At 35.5% G+C, this 19,497-nt stretch overlaps 1 protein-coding gene across 1 annotated transcript in view; it reads left to right on the top strand.

The window, feature by feature from the left end:
- The window catches only part of gabra3 (gamma-aminobutyric acid type A receptor subunit alpha3), an 81,413-nt gene extending 64,665 nt beyond the window's left edge, over positions 1-16,748 (top strand). Inside the window, exons 7-10 of the mRNA XM_066714825.1 lie at positions 918-1,061; positions 2,729-2,881; positions 8,122-8,333; positions 15,169-16,748. Of these exons, the coding sequence (XP_066570922.1) occupies positions 918-1,061; positions 2,729-2,881; positions 8,122-8,333; positions 15,169-15,477 (818 nt within the window). The 3' untranslated portion in view covers positions 15,478-16,748. The remainder of the gene's footprint in view (positions 1-917; positions 1,062-2,728; positions 2,882-8,121; positions 8,334-15,168) is intronic.
- The last annotated feature ends 2,749 nt before the right edge of the window (positions 16,749-19,497 follow it).

Here is a 19,497-nt window from a genome sequence, read left to right as displayed (position 1 = left end):
CAACAGGAACCAACAATAACTTTAATCTGGGTATTAATAATACATCTGGGACCTTGTTCAGACTGTAATATTATATTTCCTTTAGTACTCTGTGTCTCTTTCTATACCAAGTTATTTATTCTTGTGCTGAAAGATACTTCTTTATAACTGAAATTGCAAATGTATCTGATTCATAGTTTATTGCGAAAATAAATCACATAGATCTGTAAGAAAAAAACAGCACACACTGTAATTCAGATTTTTGGGTAAGTCAAGGGTCCCAAGTCTCTGCTCTACAGTTGCGTTGCTAGTAAGGGGGAACAAATTAAAAATTATCCTGTTGATTCAAGCATTTATGAATATTAATGCAATTATTGTGATTTTATTTTTTGCTACCTACTGGGGTTTCTAATTAACATCACTGAGGTTTCACAACTTCGCCAATTAAAGCAGAATTGCTGTAAGACTCCATGAAACAAATGGCACTTCACTTTACTGTTGAGCTGTTGATCTGAACCCCCAGAGCAGCCCAAAAAGAAAAAACATGAAATAAGTGATTTTTGCATCACAGACAACCCCCTGAGTCCACAGTGATTATTGGCCACATGGGTGTTTTCTCAAGGTTTCACATTGTGAGCTCTTGTTGTTTTTCAGCGTGGATTATGACTTTCCTGCTTATTTCTGTCACCTTAAGGTGTTGTAATACCACAGCTTACAATGTGTGACTTTTATCAAAATTTAAAGTCCTGCTCTGTTCCAAATCCAAGTCAATATGTATAAAGAAATGACGGATACAATGCACTTTCTCTTTCTTTCTAGAATATTATCACTTTTCTGGAGCTTCCTGTTTTCCATTAAAGTATATTTTAACAGTCAAGTAAAAAGACAAGACAAGTAAAAGGCAAATAAAAATTATTTTTGTTTTCCTTGTTTTCTAGATGCATACACAAACTCAGAGGTGGTATATCTTTGGACAAACGGGGATGAGAACTCAGTGGCTGTGGCCGAAGATGGCTCCCGATTAAACCAGTACGACCTGTTAGGCCATGTAATCGGGACTGAAGTGATCAGTTCTAGTACAGGCAGGTTCTTTTACATTTTTTTAATTTATTTTTTAACCATGCCTAGTATACAATTTTCAGATCTACCAGCGCTAACATTGTATTCCTGCTGATTTTGTCCCCCCTACTTTTTGTATACTTAAGTTTAAACTTCCAGATTGCATTTGTGTCCTTTACAAAGTAATTTATCTGTGCTGCAAGTGTGCGTCGTTGCTTTGCAATCCGCTGACATCAATTGGTTTTTCCAGAGTGTTATTTGGGTCACTGCTGTCTCAGCAGTGTTGGAAGAGTTGCTGAGTTTGGGAGCAGTTTTGTTGATCTGTTGTCACTCAGTATTGTATTATACAGAGCTGCCTTTCAGGAATTCGTCTTTTTTGTTTGTTGGCTTATTTGTTCATTTATTTATTTCATTATTCGTTTTGTTTTTGTAGAGCCCTCAATCAGAAAATGTCATCACATGCAAATTGACAGTGAGTTTGTATGCAGAATAAGAATTAACCTGTGGTGGATGCAGTATAGATTTACTACTTTCAAGACTGAGAGCATTACAATTAACTCAGATTCTTTTTAAAGGCCTCATTAGTCCATTTTAGAAGTGAATTCTGGAAATGTCACCAAAGAGACGCATCAATTTTGGCCGTGTTAGTGTCTCATTTGAAGTTAAATTCTTGTGGGAATTAGATGGAAGAGCATCCACACATGAGAGAAATTCCAGAAATCCTGTTTGGAGCTCTAGTAGCATGGTTACACAGATGTAGAAACATATTTCCCCAGGAATTTAAAAAAAGTCACAGAAAAACTTGTGGCAACTTAAAAAGAAACTACATTTTTGATTAACAGTGAAAATTAAATGAAAGAAGAAATAATAAAAGCCATACTCGTTTTTGTCAAACTTGTGCCCCCTCGCCAACCAAGCAAAAAAACATTGTGCTTGAAAAATGATTACATGCTGTTGTGCTATGCATAAATTAGGGAAGATGCTTTTACAAATCAATTCTAGTTACTTTTAATTAGTTCCTTTTTTAGTTCTTTAACGTCACTCCATTGTACTCCATGGCTGAAACTGATTAATTGTCTTTTTTGTAAGCCTTCCAATATAGGAACCTTTTGCCTTTCTTTTTGTTTTTAATTATACTGTCTCATGTCTTCCTTTCCTACATCAGCCGTTTACAGTACCGTGTGCAAATGCCACATCTCCCCTGCTTGAAACCTGTTGTGCCGGAGACTGTTTTCATGAATCACATTTTGTGGCCGAGGAGTTACATAGCCCGATTTTCACATAAAATGAAATGAAATAATATATTAAATGAGGGACAATAAGTACCAAAGATGATAGAGCTCACTTTTGTCCCTTACCAAGTGCCCACATTTAACCATTGTGAAGGTAATTTCACCTCTTGGAAAAGCTTTCATGTGATAAATCATGTGACCTCCTGAAATAACTAAAAAATGTATGGTACATGTGAATACACTCCTCCAAATTGTATTACTGCTTTTATTATAACTATTAAAGTTTGCTTTTTCCTAATTGCCCATTGGTTTTCTGGTTCCATTGAGAGTGTCTACAGGCACATAATAACAGTCATAAATAATCGCAACTCTTAATATTTAAAAGCTTGTGATTTAAGCATTGTGTCTGGACAGAACATGAGCACGTTAATAATTCATGTCTTCTCTCTTCCCCTCAGGAGAATATATAGTGATGACAACACATTTCCATTTGAAAAGGAAAATTGGCTATTTTGTGATTCAAACTTACCTTCCATGCATCATGACTGTCATCCTGTCTCAGGTTTCCTTCTGGCTAAACAGGGAATCAGTTCCTGCTCGCACTGTTTTCGGTGAGTCTAATCTGTATTTTAACCTTGAAATACAGTGAACAAGCAATTTAACCAGCACGTGGAACAGGAATCTGTATTCAACTGTTATTTAAATCCAACAGTCGTGGAAAGTGAGTTGAAGTAATCTTTCCTTGTAAGCAGTCTCTTTTACTCTGTAACAAGATTTTATCTTCTTTGTATTGATTTTGTGTATTATTACTGAGTTTACTTTTAGAATTAAGATGGGTTAGAAATGAAATGTAATGCTGTAACAGTCAATGGGTTACAGAACTCCATTCATATTTGTAGTTGATAGAAAAATACCTATTTTTGTTTTTTCCATCTAAATATTTAATTCATACATTCCAATTCAGATATTATAAACTACAGTTCTCATTGTGTAGTATTGTTCAAATTGTAAAGCAGAAAACAACATTTTAGTTTCAGACCAGCTGAGAAAATATCCCGTGTGATTCTGACTCTTGGGAAACCAAACTGACAAATGTTTGTGCACAACAATAAAGTTTTTTTCCACTCGTGGACAAGAAAAAATGTAATAAGGTTAAGTAGAACTGAAGCAGCAAAACTGCACCAACACACCTTCTGCTGAACAGTTGAGACTAAAGTAAGACATAGCTTGAAGGCAGCAATGAAGGTTATTTCACCAAGTAAGTTTTCATCTTCACTGGGCAAAAGGAGGCCCACGACCCAAATGCGACAATTGATTGCATTGTCCTTAATGCACAGTACTGCAACGCATTATTCTGCTAATCTGTGTGATTTTTTTTTTTACCTTTTCTCCACTGTCTTTTTTAGCATTCTGATAATAATTAGTTTGATTTAAATATTTTAGACAAAGTGCTTTGCTGGTTAATTAAAAACAAAAAACAGTTACAGCTGTGTTCAGTTATTTTGTAAATATCTCAAATACAATCCATATATGTGTATCTATTTATTATTTTATGTCAGACTGGAGTGGATAAAGTTAAATGTTAAAAATGTATGCCTAAAAAATTAAACAGCTGGTAAGAAAAAACAATGATTGACTAAACTGGAGATGGATTACAGGCAGATATTGCTGGTCTTGACATGAAGTGTTCTTCAGCAAATTGTTAAAGCTACACTTCTACGTCAAACCCTGGTTTGCTGAGATGTGACAGTTTTGATTCCAGATGGTTTTGTCAGGGCTGTTAGTCTTGCTGCTTGTATTGCTTGAGTTTGGCGTCAACAACGGATTTTAGTTGGACCCACTTAATACATTCAGTGGTGCTGAAAAGAACAAAAACTGCAAGGTGCAATTTTTCTTAATCATTTACCTCTTTTTGTAACATGCCGTTAACGAGACGCCATCTTTTTATTTACTGAATTTGATTATTACTCCATAAATGTTAAGATTACACCCCCCACCCCCTCCAAGAAGCCCTCGTTCATTGTAGGTGAATGTTAAAGCTTGCAAGTTACTGCTTCACAATAAGCCAAGTGTGTGTCACTAGCAGGCTGAATATGTAGGCTAATCAGTGATTTAGAGCATAACATTGTCTAGCACACAAACATTTAGCCAGAAGGGGCTTTCCATCTAAATACTTAATTCCCGGCTAAAGAATCTCCCACAAGCTGAAGAATTCCCTCGCGCCCAAAAAGAACTGCGCGCAGAAGAAAGTCAATTGGATTTTGGGAGACACAGAAGTAACAGTATTTGACTGCACAGGGAGTGAATTTAAATTTCTTTCGGAATTCTTGTAACCTTTTTCAAAGTGGGCCAACAGCTTTATAGCACCTCAAAGCTTATCTAGTCATATCGCATAAGCTAAGCAAAGCTGGGCTTAGTCTGTAGAACTTAGAACTTCTAATGGAAATGATGTTGCTGCTGGAAGTGGTGGACCAGTAGGTCGCCTTCTCACCAGAAACCAATGCATCTGATTGGGGAGAAGCAAACTGTGATGTAAAAGCTGTCTCTCTGTTCAACTCAGGTACTGTCCATTTGTGGTCAAAGATCCCATAGCATTATATGGAACTTTAGTAGCCCTTCCTGAAAATCAATAGTTAATTGATTACTTCTCACTTCTCACTCACTTCACCTCACCTACTATCTTGTGAATAACTGCCACAGAATAATATAAGGAGTAGTAGTAATAGTACTAATAATGATAACCAGAACAGTGTAAACATACATTATTCAAAGACAAAATGAAAGAACTGTCTCTGTTGGCTAATGCATGATATAGGGAGAGACAAAACAAAACAACAAACCATTGCTAAAATCATTTTAGGAAACAGTTGGGTGACAATTGAAAGCATGCATTTCCATTTAAGAGACTCCCTAAAGTCACCAGAACGATGCTATTCTATAAATAATTTATTGTGTATTACTTCCTGAAGATTTGCCTGCTCTCTTGAAAAATGTGTTTATATATTCTACAATTCAGCACGATCTGATCTTGGATACTGCTTTTGTAATTTTCCAAACTTGGTATAATGCATAATGTAATGTTTTACCTGACACCCTGTACAGAAGGATACAAGTTTGCTAGACACAAACAATACTTTTGTACTCAATATGGTATTAAAATCAAATTCATTTTATATCAATTTATTTAATCAATAAGATTCTCTTTGATTGTTTTTTTTTCCCTTTTTCAAATAAGGCTCAATATATTTGCTTTGAAAAGACACCACAAATTAATTGTTAGTTATTTTCAGTATATGTTTGACTAGTTAAGGTGTACTTAGTTAGTGAAGGGGAGTGTACTGGTTTCTCCAGAGAAATAAATGCAAAAGTGGTTCAAAGACTTGTTGTAATAAGGGAAATAACATTTTCGTTCAGCTCTTTGAGTTTCAAGCATACATTATTTTTCTTGGGTGCTACTGCAAGAATTCTCAAAAATGTTGACAGGACAAGGTCATCTTAGTCCTGTTTTTGCCAATGAAGCAGGTGAAAACAGCTCATGTGGCATAATTGCCTGTATATGCTTTGGTGGACAAATGTTATTTTATTATTTATTTATTTATTCTTTCATATTTTTTTATTATTATTTATTCCAGGTAAGCAATATTTGAAGTGAACAGCAAAATGACCCATCAAAGCTTTTGATTTCACACTGCATTTCATTTGGTTTGCGATTTGTTTAATTATTTGCGTGTAAATATTAACTATTTAAATTTCCGTCTGGGAACTCTAGTTTAATGATGCAATTTTATCTATGCCCTGTTGATATAGTACATAAAATCAAAGTTTCTTCCATCTACTATATAAATATATCAACACTAATATAACAATTATTATTATTGTTATATTATTATAAATAATCACAATAAACATTATTATCAATATCATCATCATTTTAATAATAATAATCATAAATAGGTTGACTGAAATAACTGGAGAAAGAAAATACATATAATTCTTCATTTTTACTAACAGGAAGTGATACAATCACCTTTTCTGATCCGAACTTTAACCTTAACTTTGCTATCACGTTAAAAATTGGGTTACTGCGATCTAAATGTTCTCTTTCACCATTCTTGGTCGTTGGATGCTCAAGAAGTTTCTGCTTCTGTTCTTTTGTTATTGCATTTTCTGTTCTGTTTGCTGGTTACAAGATGTTGGAAACATGCAAACCCTAACCAGCAATATTGTTCCCTCTGTCCACATTGAGAGTCTTGCTCCAATAAGCAGGCACGGTTCATTGAAGACTATGCCTGATTAATCTCACTACTGTCAAATAAAGTCCAAGCTATCTTAACAGATGGCAAGAATCTGCTACCATCTCTGTGGGAGTAGATATGCTATGTGCACTTCACCAATGGAAGGATTATTATGTATAATTTGACAAGGGGAACCCAGTGCTCCTTTGGAAGAGTAGCAGAAGAAAATTGCGTCGGATATATTAAATATGTGGGCACTTCAGCGCTAAAAAGCATAAAACTAAAATGATAGATAATTGCACACTGGTTCTTAGGAGCTAATGAGACAAATGGGGAAATTTTTCAATAGCACTGCCGCTCTCTTGAATCTTCAACAACTTTCTTGGGTCTGTGTGCATTTCCTTGTTTTGTATGTAGGCTTCAATATGTGCGATTGTCAAAAAGTAGTTGATCTAAACATATGGGGCTAGACCAAACAAATCTCTATTGCATCTACAAAAAGGGGAGCTACAAACATTTTGCTGGTTTCTATATTGCAATTGCATGTTGGAAACTAGGCAGATAAGGAGGGGAAAATAAATCTATTGTTGCCCCATTACACTCCCTCTCAGCTTATTATTTTCCACCTTGCCAAGCTTTCAGATCTTAAATAACTGCTTTGTTTGGATTTCAGAAGGCAGAAGTTTGGAGGATCATCTTTAGACACGTATGTAGGCCACTGTTTTTACTTTTATCTAAGTTACTGTACTATGTGTCTGTTTGCAGTACACATGTATGCCACATGATGCTGTTGTCTGGACTTGTCTTCTGGTTTTCATGGGCTTCTGTGTAATCGTGAAAAGGCCATTCTTATGGATTGGTTATTTTACTTAAAGCTTGGTTTGCAATTGTCTTTACAAAGTGGATCTGGGAAGGGTTTTGCAAGCATCTATTGGCTTTTGTTTGGTCCAGGGATATGGATCTAGTTTTACTTTACAGTGCTCAGCATCTGTTTTAATAACAATACCAGATCGTTGTTCTGGTATAACACACACTTTCTCAGGATCGTTTACGATGCAATGACTTTTGGTTTGGTCTACCCCAAAGTCTATGTTCAGGATTTATATTTTTATGATATATTTCATTGAGGTTTAACCTGTTTAGCATCCGGCAGCCACCCTGAAGACATTGTGCAGGTTGTTCACGGTGTTTGGACCCATCTGGTGTTTTAGTTGGAATCACGCTCAGGGGCTAGAAGGAATTCTGTGTGAAGAACCAAATGTATCCTAGTTTGAAAGAGCTGGTTCAGGATTTCAAACATTTCATTCATAAATACCATCTATGTTCCTGACATGAAAGTATAGTTCACAAAAAGTTGTGAGTGACAGTCGAGTAGGAAATTCTGATCATGAAGTTGCCCTTTGCTATTTGTGTTGGGTTTAGAAATGTACTCATAGATAAGGACTCTAATTGTTCACTAAGCCTCAGTTGTGCCCTTCTGTTCTGTGGTTGTCCTACATCAAAAGGAGCTGCTTTAACCTGTGTTTCATTCATTCAAAGTTATGCGCTATCCTGCCCAATGTACAGTGTCAGCCTACGATAATTAATTCTCTCTTTACCTGTTGTGTTTCCTACAGGTGTCACCACTGTTCTAACTATGACCACCCTAAGCATCAGTGCCCGAAATTCTCTACCAAAGGTGGCTTATGCCACAGCCATGGACTGGTTCATGGCAGTCTGTTACGCCTTTGTGTTTTCGGCACTGATTGAATTTGCAACAGTTAACTACTTCACCAAGCGGAGTTGGGCATGGGACGGGAAAAAAGCTTTAGAGGCACAAGAGTTACGGGTGAGTGCTGGCAGAATTGATGCCCAAACTGTTATTGTTATCGTATCAAGGCCGTTGAGTTCTCCTTCATTTTCTGGTCCACATTTAACTTTGCCCAACACAGATATGAAAGCTACAATGTTCATATAGCATTTAGAGTGAGGTTTGTTCTGGTACTTGCATTAAAATTCCCTGTATTAACTACATTGGAAAGGAATGAGTTGAGGAACCAGTTACATTTGCAAATATACATGACCTCCCTATTACAGGTGAGATTATTGTGGTGTAATAGTTATTTTACACAGGGAAACACATGTAACAATCTACTCCACTGAATCTTATTGTAGCAGTAAGGCCAACGTTTAAACATGTAATTTGTGTTTATATGTCTTCGTTTTAGATCCTACTTCTTGTTGCAGCCAATTATGTATATTTTGCACAGTTTTCTGTGGTTGCTAACAGTAGACTTTGTATAATCTATTTTGGCACAGATAACCTTTGAAAAGAGCTTGCAAAGCTAATTGCTTGGAAGTGTGCAAGGGAAGCATACTAGTGCTGCAGATTGTTCTAAATCCTGTTGATGAAGCATTATAGCTGGCTGATATACACAGCCAATAAAAATAACGTTCACAATGACGACTTCCAGTCTACATGAATTGCTAGAAGTAATGGGACCTGCCTCCCTTCAATGGCAATGGGTTATAGAAGGGTGGCGATGTGGTATGGTGAGACTGCTTGACTTATTAATGATACATTGAATAACAGTGTAGAACCAGTGAAGGAAATCTACCAAAAGGATAACACCATGTAACATAGCTCAGAGTATCGCACCCCTTTAATATTATTATTATTATCGAAGGAGACTTGCAGGTTTGTAAAGTCCCCCTGCGCTGGACATTGCTGCAAAAAAGGGAGAGACTTGGGTGCACTTTTGGAAGTAAGGAATGGCATGAAGTGTAGGAAAAGGGAAGTAGAACAAAGTCAATTGTACCTCTATGTCATGATAAGTGTTTAGTGGTAATAAAATGGGTAGGTTAATGGACTACAGACATTGATGCATGCCTGATAAATGAATTGGATCAAGAGGTGACTGAGTTAAAAGCTTGATAAAGTAATGCATGGAAAAAAATGAACAATGAAGGCAAGGAGGTGAAGATGAAAGAAGAGAAGAACTCAAAGGCATTGTTTTGTGTCTGCAGCTTTAAGATAAGAGGCATGCAGAAAGGAGAAGAGAACCGAGGTCTCATAAAGTGTCTCACAATTAAATGTGGCAACAACAATACAAGAGTACAGCTCCTGAACTCTAAAAGAAAGCCTGTGCTCTTTACAAATTGTGCACTGAAAAGCATTTTCATGTCTTTATATTTACCAGCTGTAGGACTTCAGATTTAAGTAGAACAAAAATCCCTGCTAGGAAGGACTATTCTGATAAGAAGGCAGAAAATTGGATGATAGTACCAAATTTATTAAATTAGAAAGGCTTGTGGGTCCACAGCACCTAAAAAATGGAGATGGAGTGGAGATGCCGAGGATTAATTGTATGATGTAGTTTGCTGTTGTGTTTGTCCCTCTCTTCTGTGAGTTGTCTTGCCTTCCCCCCTTTGTCATTGGTTTGGAGCTCTGTTACCTCCTGCAGCCAAGATAAACCGAGCCATCCAGACGATCACTGGTGCAAGATGATTTGCTGCATGGCAAATAACTTGTGGACCTCTGCCGAGAATTAATTTTGCCCTTTTGAGTGTGGCAATTAGCAAGCCAGGCCCTTTCAGCCATACTGAGTTAGTCAGGGGTGTTATGTATGCTTCATTGTAAGGGCTTGACAATATATTCTTGTGAAGTCATTGATTTAATACATTAGTTGTTTCCTGCTTGATTTTTATTTTTAATTTGTTTTTTTTGGGGGGGGGCGGGGTTACTGTATTTTTGTAAATTAACTTGTTTTGTGTTTTCTCTCATGGTTAATGTAGAAAGTGAACAGTTTTCTCTGCTTTTGAAAACAAAAGGAAAAAGACAAGCAAGTGGGACACTATTCTTATTATGTTCTACATCCATCTAGATACCGCTTTCATAATATTATTCAACCAGGATCTCGATCCAGCTCGATTCTATATAATAATAATTATCCACAGTGACTTACAGGATACAAGAGCAAAACAAAAGTGCAAAAATACAGTACAAAATTACGAATCAGTCATAATACAAATTACAGTTTTAAAATGACAGAAGTGCATAGGTAAAATATACAGTTAATACAGCATATAAATCATACATAGTTCTAATAGCTAACAAGTGCATACAAGATGCGCTGAAGTCATGGGTAAGAGCTGAGGAAAGGGGGCATAGGGGAAATCACAAAGACAACAGGAGAACTAGCAATGTAAGAGTAAGCAGTTTAATGAAATAGTTATATAAGTGCAAAATTACAGGAGTGCTGAACCACTCAGGAGAATAATCTGCTAAACTAACTAACTGCTAAATTACAAGTTCTATTATTAATATTTTATTAGTAGTAGTAGTAGTATTATTACTATCTTAGCAGAAGCCCTTACCGTGACAAGAAACGTTGTCAATACATTACAAAGTGCAGTAAAATACAATCAGTACAACATACAATTGCCTCACATTCATCATAATAGAGTTGTACTACCATCTTTGTAATTATTACTTGGTATGCCTTCTGCTTGTAGATGAATGATATTTGGTTCTTTAAACATACCAGCTTAGATTGCAGTCATTTTTCACAGTGCATGCTTACTTTATTGTGGACTGACAGTTTCGTTTCTTGTCATGCCAACGGACAGGCAGTAAGGCACTGACAGCACATTGCCTTAAGCCTTAAATACACATTGCCTTAAGCAATTCATGTGCAGAAACCTACATTTGTCTGTAAAGAAATGATTCCATAGGGACTGGATTGGTTTTAAAAGTCTTGAAAGTAACAGAAGACAAGATGTGTTTGACAACATCAGAAACGATGTCTTTGTTTGTAAGCTCTCGGTACATGTGCCTCACCCCTACCCTTAAGGGAACTCCTACTAAGGCAGTCACTTGAGTTGGCATGCCCATCAGTCCTTGGCCTCTTGTGTTACCCCTGCCTCGATATGTTTTCTGATCCTGTTGTAGTTTTGTAATACGATTTAATGCCCATTGGGCTGCAGTTCAAGGCCACTAAACTCATTACCCATGTACTGATTGAATCTGCCAATGGAAGCAGAAACGGCATGGATTTGACACTGGAATCTAGATTAAATCTCATCCAATTGTACCCAGGTTGCAAGTGGAAACACCACTTGCTTTACCAGAGAAACTGTTTTTTTTCCCCCTCTGTGAAACCTTGACTTATGTTTTACTGTTATCCATGTCATAGTACAGAGGCAGTTATATTTCATGTTGAAAATAGCTCCCAATGGGACTATGGGGACATTGATGCATACAAAATCAAGGACTGAAAATGTATAACAAAGCTGGCGATAGGCCTCTGTGTGCTGTCAGTCACATGAGCCCTCCCCCTGAGCTCTGCTCATCCAAACAGCACACAGACAGCACTTCCTGTTTTGATGTTCACCCTGTGGGAAGACACTGCAGAGACTCTTCTAAAATTACTTTACAACTGGAAAGCTGTTGGGTTGATTCGACCAGATATTGAACTTTCGCATGCTGTCAGAGGTGAATGATGCCCAAGATAGTGGCTTGAGATAACGGAAATGTGAGACTAAGACTTTAGGCTGAGGAGCACTTAAAAAACAAACCGTTGGTCACTGAAGCTTGCAGTGATCATTGTATGGTCATTCTTTTGTAATGCCCAAATGACAGCTTTTAAAGAAGACACTCAGGAATGTTAATCCCAGACCTTGATTATTAAACCTGTCAAAGTGCTTAAATATTTGTTTGATTGTTTGGAGATTAAATGTCTGTCAATATCAAGTTTTTGTGTAGCATATAACTTAATGGAACGTGTACTGGCTTCTACAGAAACAATTGCTGCCATATATTGGGCATAAATATGTTATTTTGGCAAGAACAAGTTATGTACTAGAGTTGTGGCAGGGAAAAATGCAGATTTGGTGAAATTTCTAGAAGCTGTATTAATCAATTGGCTCACCAGAAAGCTAATTATTTTTACTTTCAACAAAGCTGGAAAATGGTGGTTGGGAATTCATATCTGAAAATTATGAACAGGCATTATTAAATTCAATTATTTTCATAAATGTCATCTTTCATATTTTGATTGCTCCATTTAGGTTTGCTTTGGTGACTAAGTGACCTAACAAGTTCCATTTCCATCAATAGGAAACAAAATACATCCAAAACAAAAAGCCCATATAGTCAAAATGAAGATGTGTTATGTTATGTGTTATGTTAAAAAAGCCTTTTTAATTCTTAAATTGGGCAATAAACCTTCAGAATTCCAGTCTTTGAAGCTCAGAAATAATTTGTAATGGCATTAAAAGATTTGCATGTTAATATTTTGTTCATAGAAATGCAGTTAATACAACATCAATTTTGGTATATTCATTTGTTCTTTTCTGCAATCCCTTCATGCTGTTTTATTGCACCATTTTTGCAGAACTTAGGATACGGCTTAACGATACGGTATCACCTGGTGATTTCCAGCCATTCTGTAATTTCAGAAGCTGCCTGATTGAACTTATTGTTATGTGTTTATGCATCCTTTGTTATATACTTTACTCCTGTTTTTTTCTGTCAATGTTATGTCTTCGTTAATTCCTATGTCAAACACACAGCTATGTTGGATACGTCAAAAATGTTTTTAAAGTTACTCAGTCAATCCAGCATTCCCCTTTTTCCCCTCACATTTGTGGATTAATTTACTCTCTGTTGGTCATTTTGACAACAAAGGCTTCCAGTAAATACACTTTGAATTATGAGCCCCGAGAGGATTGTGACAAGGTTACTGCAGTTCTCATACCACCATTGATCCTTTGAGGACATCTGACTGTTCCATTTATTTTCCAGTCAGGTGGCGTCCACTGCTTTAAGATGCCATGAAGCTTAGGCCTGGGTTCAATAACTGACTACTATAAGCAAAAGCTATTGGCTATTTAATTGAAAGATGTGCTTATATCTTTGATATGTTTCAGCTTTCAGTTCTATCTGAACTATATTAAGAATCAACAATTTAGTGACAAATATATTATTATTAGTTGTAGTAGTAGATGTAGTTGTATCAGTAGTAGGAGTAGACATTAGCTATTTCCAAACACAATTGCATTGTTAATGTGGATCTGCAAGAGGTTATTGTAGAATAAGTAGTTTACAGTTAATTTATCCACAAACAAAGGTTTATGCCACGTCATGCAATAGGGTATATGACCACTTTCATTGTCAGTTGGTCAAGTGGTGAGGTAATGTTTGTATTGGACTTTGTGATTTAAGCAGGGGGTCTTTCTGTACAGTGAATTGAAGAATCAGCAATCGATTTATGTTAAATCAATCTGTGAGTTTGTGAGTGAATCAGCCAATTATCAATAGCCAGTCTTTAGCTCATAGACCTACTAATTGGGCCACACGATCCTCCTAATTCAATTAAGTTATCTTGTTTTGCTTGAATTCAGGTACTGGGAATAGAATAGTTGGATCAATGTTAAAATGCTGTTTGCTATATTTTAGTTTTGTTACCTGTGACATATACATACATTTCTTTAGAAAAAACACAGGGTTGGTCAGTGATTAACAACATTTCTGGATAGCAGTATTTATTCAAATGACTGGTATACTGATTAAAGTTTAGGAATCTTCACATTTTCATAATTGTTTGAAGTTAGTTGAAAGCCATTTTCAACACACATATACAGTATTCAAGCTTTTTTTTTTTCTATTTCAAAATAACCTTTTTACTAAACTTTTGAAGATGCAATAACAATAATGCTTATCCTTTTTTAAATAAATAATTATTCCACATGAATGCTCAAATAATTAAATTGTAGGTCATGTTTATTTGCTTTTTTCAATTCAGTAATTAAGAATAAGTATTAGTATTGTTAACTCATTCATTTTCTGCTTTTCTGTATTTTGGAACCTACTGGTAACTGCTTTTTTATGCAATATATAATCTGGAAATGGTTTATTTAACTAATAAATGTAACTGTTACTTTAAATTATAAGTTGGTTCCATATATTGAAAATTGTTTGTGTTCTATAATTGTGATAAATACAGTAAAATATAAATATATATATATATATATATATATATTTTTTAATGAACTGATATAACAGTGATATGCCAGGTAGAAACACTGAAACATTGACAGCTCTTTGCGTACTGAAAAGTAGAGACCAACACCTCTGACAGGCACAGATGAGTGTGTCTCATCAGTAGTAGAATTCAAGATGAATCTTCTCATAGTTTTTTTTTTGTCCAATGTTTGTCTCACTGACAGGTAACTACATGGCAGTTTGCTCTGAAGTATATTGTAGCACAGCTTTTAGCTGTGTAAAGTGACATTGCCTATACAATTCTGAGAGTAATGTTATTTGTTCCAAATATTTTAAAATAATAGTAAAAAGATTAAATCTGCAAATGTAGCAAGAAACAAGGTATGTGTAGGAAAGACTAATACAATACATGCTTTCTCTTTGTATTTGGAATATTAGCTGGGTTTGAAAATGTGTGCATTGCATCATGTAGCTTTGAAATTCATTGTGTAACCCTGTGATGTTCAACTGAGAGAAGTCTATGCATATCACACATTGTGCCTTCAAATGTAGTCAAATAGTGGGCAGAAAAAGTATACCAAACAAATGTATTAAATTAAACTGCATTATGCAATGATGATTGTTGAGCACTGTGTCTCAATTTGAATGATCTTTTCCCCCTTTTTTATTGCTTTTTTAGAGGAGGGAATCGGCACCTCTTTCAAAGAAAGCCAACAACACATTCAACATTGTGGGAACAACCTACGCCATCAACATAGCTAAAGATCCAGGTTTAGCAACCATTTCCAAGAGTGCTACAGCTCCGGTCAAAATGCCCAAGATAGAAGAAAAGATAATTGAAAGCAAGAAAACCTACAACAGTGTCAGTAAAGTGGATAAAATGTCCCGTATTATATTCCCTGTGCTCTTTGCCATTTTTAATTTAGTTTATTGGGCAACCTACGTCAACAGGGAATCTTTAATCAAGCGTTCAAACCCTAAAAAGTGAATATGCCTAAAAAACAAAAAACTGCCAAGTGAATTGATCATTCAAGGCCAAGTGTTGTCGATGAGATGCTATAGTATATTTATTTTATTTGTATTGATTTTTTATATTCACAACTGTTTTCATGGATTCCAGGTTTCTTTTTCTCTATGAGAAACTGTTTTTTTTTTCATTCTGTCGCAAATTACTCCAATCATGTCAAGATGGACTGAGCAGAAAAAAAGAATAGTTATTTCTTGAGTTTCTGTTTGCTTGTTAGAAACAATAAAGTTATATGGTGGCATTCTGTCAAGATCCTCCATGCTATATAATACACTTTAGATCGGAGCAGCACCGCAAAAAGACATCACCATGGACTGCATATTCACACATCTAGGTTCAGTAGCAATAGACCGAATGCAGAAGGTCGAATGCTGGAGAGAGAAATTCATTTCAGTATCTCTCTTCTGCAGTGTCAATACTCAACAAGACTTCACTTAGGATTTCAGCTCTCTGGGCATGCCTAAACATTTTCTAGTCCAATATTTATTTTTGATAGCCTGAATAAATGCAGATAGATTATCAATGTGCCTTTTTTCCTACATCAAGGTAGACCTTTGGCGCATGCTAACATCCTGAAGGTATGCTTATGGCTGTGACCAATTGCCTTGAAAAAAGAACTATATTAAATAAATAAATAAATTACTATCTCAATGGGCTTATTCGTATCCTGACCACAACATAATTTGTTAAAGTGCTCGACACAAGTCCAGTGACTAAATGGAAGCAGCATGCCAACCATGTACACACAATGCATTCTGCCTATAGCTCTTCAAATCTAATCAACCTGGTAAACACACCAAAAAGGAAAAGGTTATTTTGAGCTTTTCTTAATCATTGGTACATGCTTAAATGGTACGTTACTAACACACTACTTGACTCATTGCTTGTGTGCTAGTGTGTTACCAATGTATTCAGAGTGTATTAAGACATTTGTACAATTACTTAGTTATGTTGTGCTTTTTATGGCAACAATGTATGCTCACTTAAGTGTTTCCCGCAAATTGTGTGTATTAAAACAAATACACTCCCAGATTATTATTTTTTTGTTGTTGTTTTTGAATGGAATAAGGTTTGAAGACAACACTTGACCTTGGTCCATATTTTCCACTATTGGCAAAGTGTGGTTGAGCTGTCCAGTTCATTGATGAATTAGACAGGCTGTGTACCTGCAGTTTACCCATAGTAGAAATGTAGGCCACTTATTTTTGTTTATTGTTGGACTTTTATATATATATATATATATATATATATATATATATATATATATATATATATATATATATATATATATATATATATATACTGTGATTTTTGTTCAAAGGAGTGTGCCTGTCCATTTTGTTGTCTTTGGCTTTATCTGTTTTCATGTGTGTTTGTTGGTTTCTGGAGAAGTGTTTTTGGTTTTTCTAGCTTGCATGTTCTAAGATACAACTGATTCAAGGCATGCTCTGAGGACTGGGTACTTTGGCAAATGTGCAGATGAAAAAAATACTTTCTAAAGAAACAAATACAAGATGATGTGCATATAACTGATGTATAGATGTGTGATTTATTTTTTAGTTTGGTTTGCCTTCTGTGGTATCCCCAGGCAGGGCAACTAAAGAAATGGATATCAGGTGAAGAAGCTGTGCCAAATTTAGATGAATGTTGTTTGTTTCTTTTTTTCTGTGTAACAGGACGAACAAGGAGTGTATCAAATTATTAGCATCATAGTCACTCTTAAAATTAAATTAATCAGAGACGAAAAACCCTCGAAATGTATTTCAAAGTTTCTTTAAATACAGACAGGGTGTGCTCACAAGCCTAGGCTATTGTTTTCCTGAGCTTAACAATTCATGCATCGATGGGGTTCATTCATGATGGATTTCCAAGAAAATGTTTCTGTCGAGACATTTATGGACACAATAACTCCTTGTGAATTTTGCCCAGTGATTTCAGTGTTATATTTTAGGAGCTATAGGAGATAGTTATTCAATGTATTAAGATTATCTAATTACAAATCCATAAAGGCACATCTACATAAAAAGTAAGTTGTATTTTATACAGTATAATCTTAATATATATCAAATAGAAAAAGGTTAATTATATTAAAATAGTGCTTGCAATACAATGATCAGAAACATGCTGACATTGGTAACAGTATAGTATAGAACATATATATGACTTTCATTACGGTGATGCATTTTTCACTGTCATTTTTGCTAGGGTCATAAATGCCAAAGTATCCAGTTTTTTATTTTTTATTTTGGTTCTGTATTCTCCCTTGTAACAACAGACAAATGAAGAAGAGCTGCCTTTTAGGGGCAAGAGAAGATTCTGGGTTTGCCTTATTTCCACTAAGGTGTTTGTAACCATATAGTTGTGTATAGACATATTTTACAAAATGGTACATTAAACACCGGAAAAAAAAGACCATTTGTCCAGCAGCAGGTTAATGCATGACAATCCTTCTGAGGTTTTTGTATTTGTAAATAGTGCTGTTATCATTTTCTGTAGTGAAATGCAATCTCCTTGTCCTTGCTCTGCATATTTCTCTGGGTTAATAAGTTATAATTTACAAAAGCAGTAATACTGGATACTGAATATACAAAATGGGACTGTTGTCTTGAAAACCAGTAAAGGGTCTCAAGTCACTGGTTGCATCATAATAATCTTGTGTTATAACTGATTTAAAATCCACATCCCAAGCAAAATGGCTTTTGTCATGTAAAGTCAAAAGCTCAGATGACCAGGTGTTATTGTTTAGGACAAAACAATCTGACGAGTGTCTAGGCCAGAACTCACACCAAGACTCACACACAGTACCCGAAGCTAATGCTGAAATGAAAAATGGCGAGCTTTGCAGAAAATTAGTTGCCTTATACATGAATAAAGTTCACACAACTTTTTCTTCTGTCTGTTGAAAACACAAAATTGATGTACTGATCCCTGTATGTTTTCTGGCGCAGCTTTACAATGTCTTAAATAATATCTGAAAAGAGAAAAGAAAACGCCATATGCATTTCCACAGCCCGTTTGTTGTGACCTGTAAGGCCTGTCAAGTTAGATGATGTGAAATGTTGTTTTCAGCATTTAAATGTTATATTAAAAACTGTGGGAAGTTTTATGTCAGTTTCTGTACCATATCTCTTCTCCCTATGTAACATAAATCTCTCCTAATGGATGCTCTAATCACATCAACCTGCTGCTCCCAACAAAAAAGTGGAAGCTGATTTTTTGTTGTTTTTCAACATTTTGTTTAGTTTTTAAAGAAAACTCCACAGAGATATTCTAATTGTTTGCAGCATTACTATTTTGTTATTGCTCTGTCTTTCCTCTGTCTTTTTTTTCCTTTGGGCAAGCTCCACTCTGCACACTTATCCTTAAACATTTTTAACATTGTGATAAATGGAAATAACAAAGCAGAAATGTATCTAGATTGGGTTCTGAGCAAATAAATCTGTCTTTAAGTACAATTGTTTCTGTATGTCAGGTAAATCATTCATTTGACTGTTTCTGATTGGTTGCCCCTGATAGCCGTCATGTTTTCTACTGTACTTGGGTGTTTTGCCTACAAGAAATAACAGATGACTGCTGGATTTCAAGGTCATTGTAGTTAGCATTGCATTTGTATTAATAAAACAAACAGAATAATTACAAAGTATTTCAGTTTCTAAGGTATACCAAGTCCGGTGGTTCATTATAGCATTGACCTTATGCCTTTTTGTTGTATTATGTATTGTGAGTTTAGCCTCCAAGCATGTTTGACTTATTTTGTGTGTGGCTTTACACTGTGATTCAAAGCTGTTAGTGGCACTGAGAATATCAGGTTGCAAAATGCTTACATGCTTATACAGAAAAGTCTCATTGGTGGATTTGAATGGGACAATGCTGTGATGTTTCAGTAATGAAATGAGCAAAACAATTAACAAGAACTGATTACAAATAAACAGAGCTTTTACATGCAGAACCTGTCATAAAGCTGGCCTGTATAAAAGAAAC

Source organism: Amia ocellicauda, chromosome 10, assembly GCF_036373705.1.
Source record: "Amia ocellicauda isolate fAmiCal2 chromosome 10, fAmiCal2.hap1, whole genome shotgun sequence".
Taxonomy (NCBI): domain Eukaryota; kingdom Metazoa; phylum Chordata; class Actinopteri; order Amiiformes; family Amiidae; genus Amia; species Amia ocellicauda.
The sequence above is the reverse complement of the archived record's forward strand: the minus strand, read 5'-3'. Positions and strand labels throughout refer to the sequence as shown.